Source organism: Myotis brandtii, unplaced genomic scaffold (genome assembly GCF_000412655.1).
Source record: "Myotis brandtii unplaced genomic scaffold, ASM41265v1 Scaffold47790, whole genome shotgun sequence".
NCBI lineage: Eukaryota > Metazoa > Chordata > Mammalia > Chiroptera > Vespertilionidae > Myotis > Myotis brandtii.
In genome coordinates this window covers 112-1,221 of record NW_005348449.1, presented here as the reverse complement: position 1 = coordinate 1,221, position 1,110 = coordinate 112, and the positions used below count along the sequence as shown (strand labels likewise).

At 57.9% G+C, this 1,110-nt stretch overlaps 1 protein-coding gene across 1 annotated transcript; it reads left to right on the top strand.

Moving 5' to 3' along the window:
• Positions 1–217: 217 nt before the first annotated feature.
• On the top strand, positions 218–732 carry LOC106724906 (E3 ubiquitin-protein ligase RNF213-like; the record flags this gene model as incomplete). Its single annotated transcript, XM_014534012.1, has 2 exons — positions 218–358; positions 568–732. Coding segments are annotated over 2 exons (306 nt in total), but the record flags the coding sequence as incomplete, so codon positions are not given.
• Between the last annotated feature and the right edge of the window lie 378 nt (positions 733–1,110).

Below are 1,110 nucleotides of genomic sequence, written 5' to 3'. Positions count from 1 at the left end.
TTCCCCACCCCTGATTGAAGGACACCTCATAGGTGTCCCAGGACAGGCAGCGATACTCAGAGTCTAGGCAGTGCAGGAGGAAGCCCCCCAAGTCCACCCTGAGGGCTGACCTGCCCAGAGAAGGCATTTGCCCTTGAGGTGGGAGGGCCGTGCCCACAGGAAGAGAGAAAGAACAGGATGGATCGATGGATGGCTGTTTTCTCTCCTGTCCCAACAGCGAGACTCTGCCAGGGACTTGGGGTGGCTGAAGAAGGTGAAGGAGAGCCACGGCTCAGTAGAGCACTCGTCGCTATCACTGGCCAGAGCCATCAACAGCAGGGGCATCTATGTGATCCAGGTGCCCACTGAGCTCCAGCAGGTGAGCCCCCAACTCCCGGCATGCCCACTTCCCAGACCCGCCCACACCCCGGGTACACCCATTTCCAGGACACGCCCATTCCTGGGCATGCCCATAGCCTAGACACACCCACACCCGGACATGCCCATTTTCTTGACACACTCATGCCCTGGCATGGGGGTGAGGTTCTCCCTCCAGAAAATTACCACCAAATGTGTCCTGTTCCACAGATCTCCCCAGACACTGCTCTTTATTTGCTCCTCCCTGAGAGCAGTGCGGATAGCCAGGAGCAGCGCAGATGCTCCCTGGAGGAGCTGAAGGAGCTTCTGAACAAGTTGATGCTCATGTCTGGCAAGAAAGACCACCACAGTGCCGAGGCGCAGGTGTTCTCCGAGGTGGGGTCTGCTTCCGGGCAAGCTGTGGGCGCCTCAGTCGGGGCTGGGGACACCCTTCCCAGTGGCCCCAGACAGTTTGGGTTTGATCACTAGGAATGGCTCTGCTCTGGAACCCGTGGGTCTGCAGGGTGGCTGTCACCCAAACTCAGGGCCTGATGGGGCGTCTCAGGTGTGACAGGCCCTTTGTTTAGCGGTTCCCGCTTAATCTCCGTAGAGACCATTGTCCCTGAATCTGCTGCTCTGAGAGGAGATGGCCCGGGCACAGTCCTTAGAAAGAAACTTAAATTGCCTCCCCACTATACCAATCAGAAAAATCCAAAACTAGGTAAAGATGCAGGTGGGCAGCCTGCACCGGCATCGGAGGTGACCCACCATAGG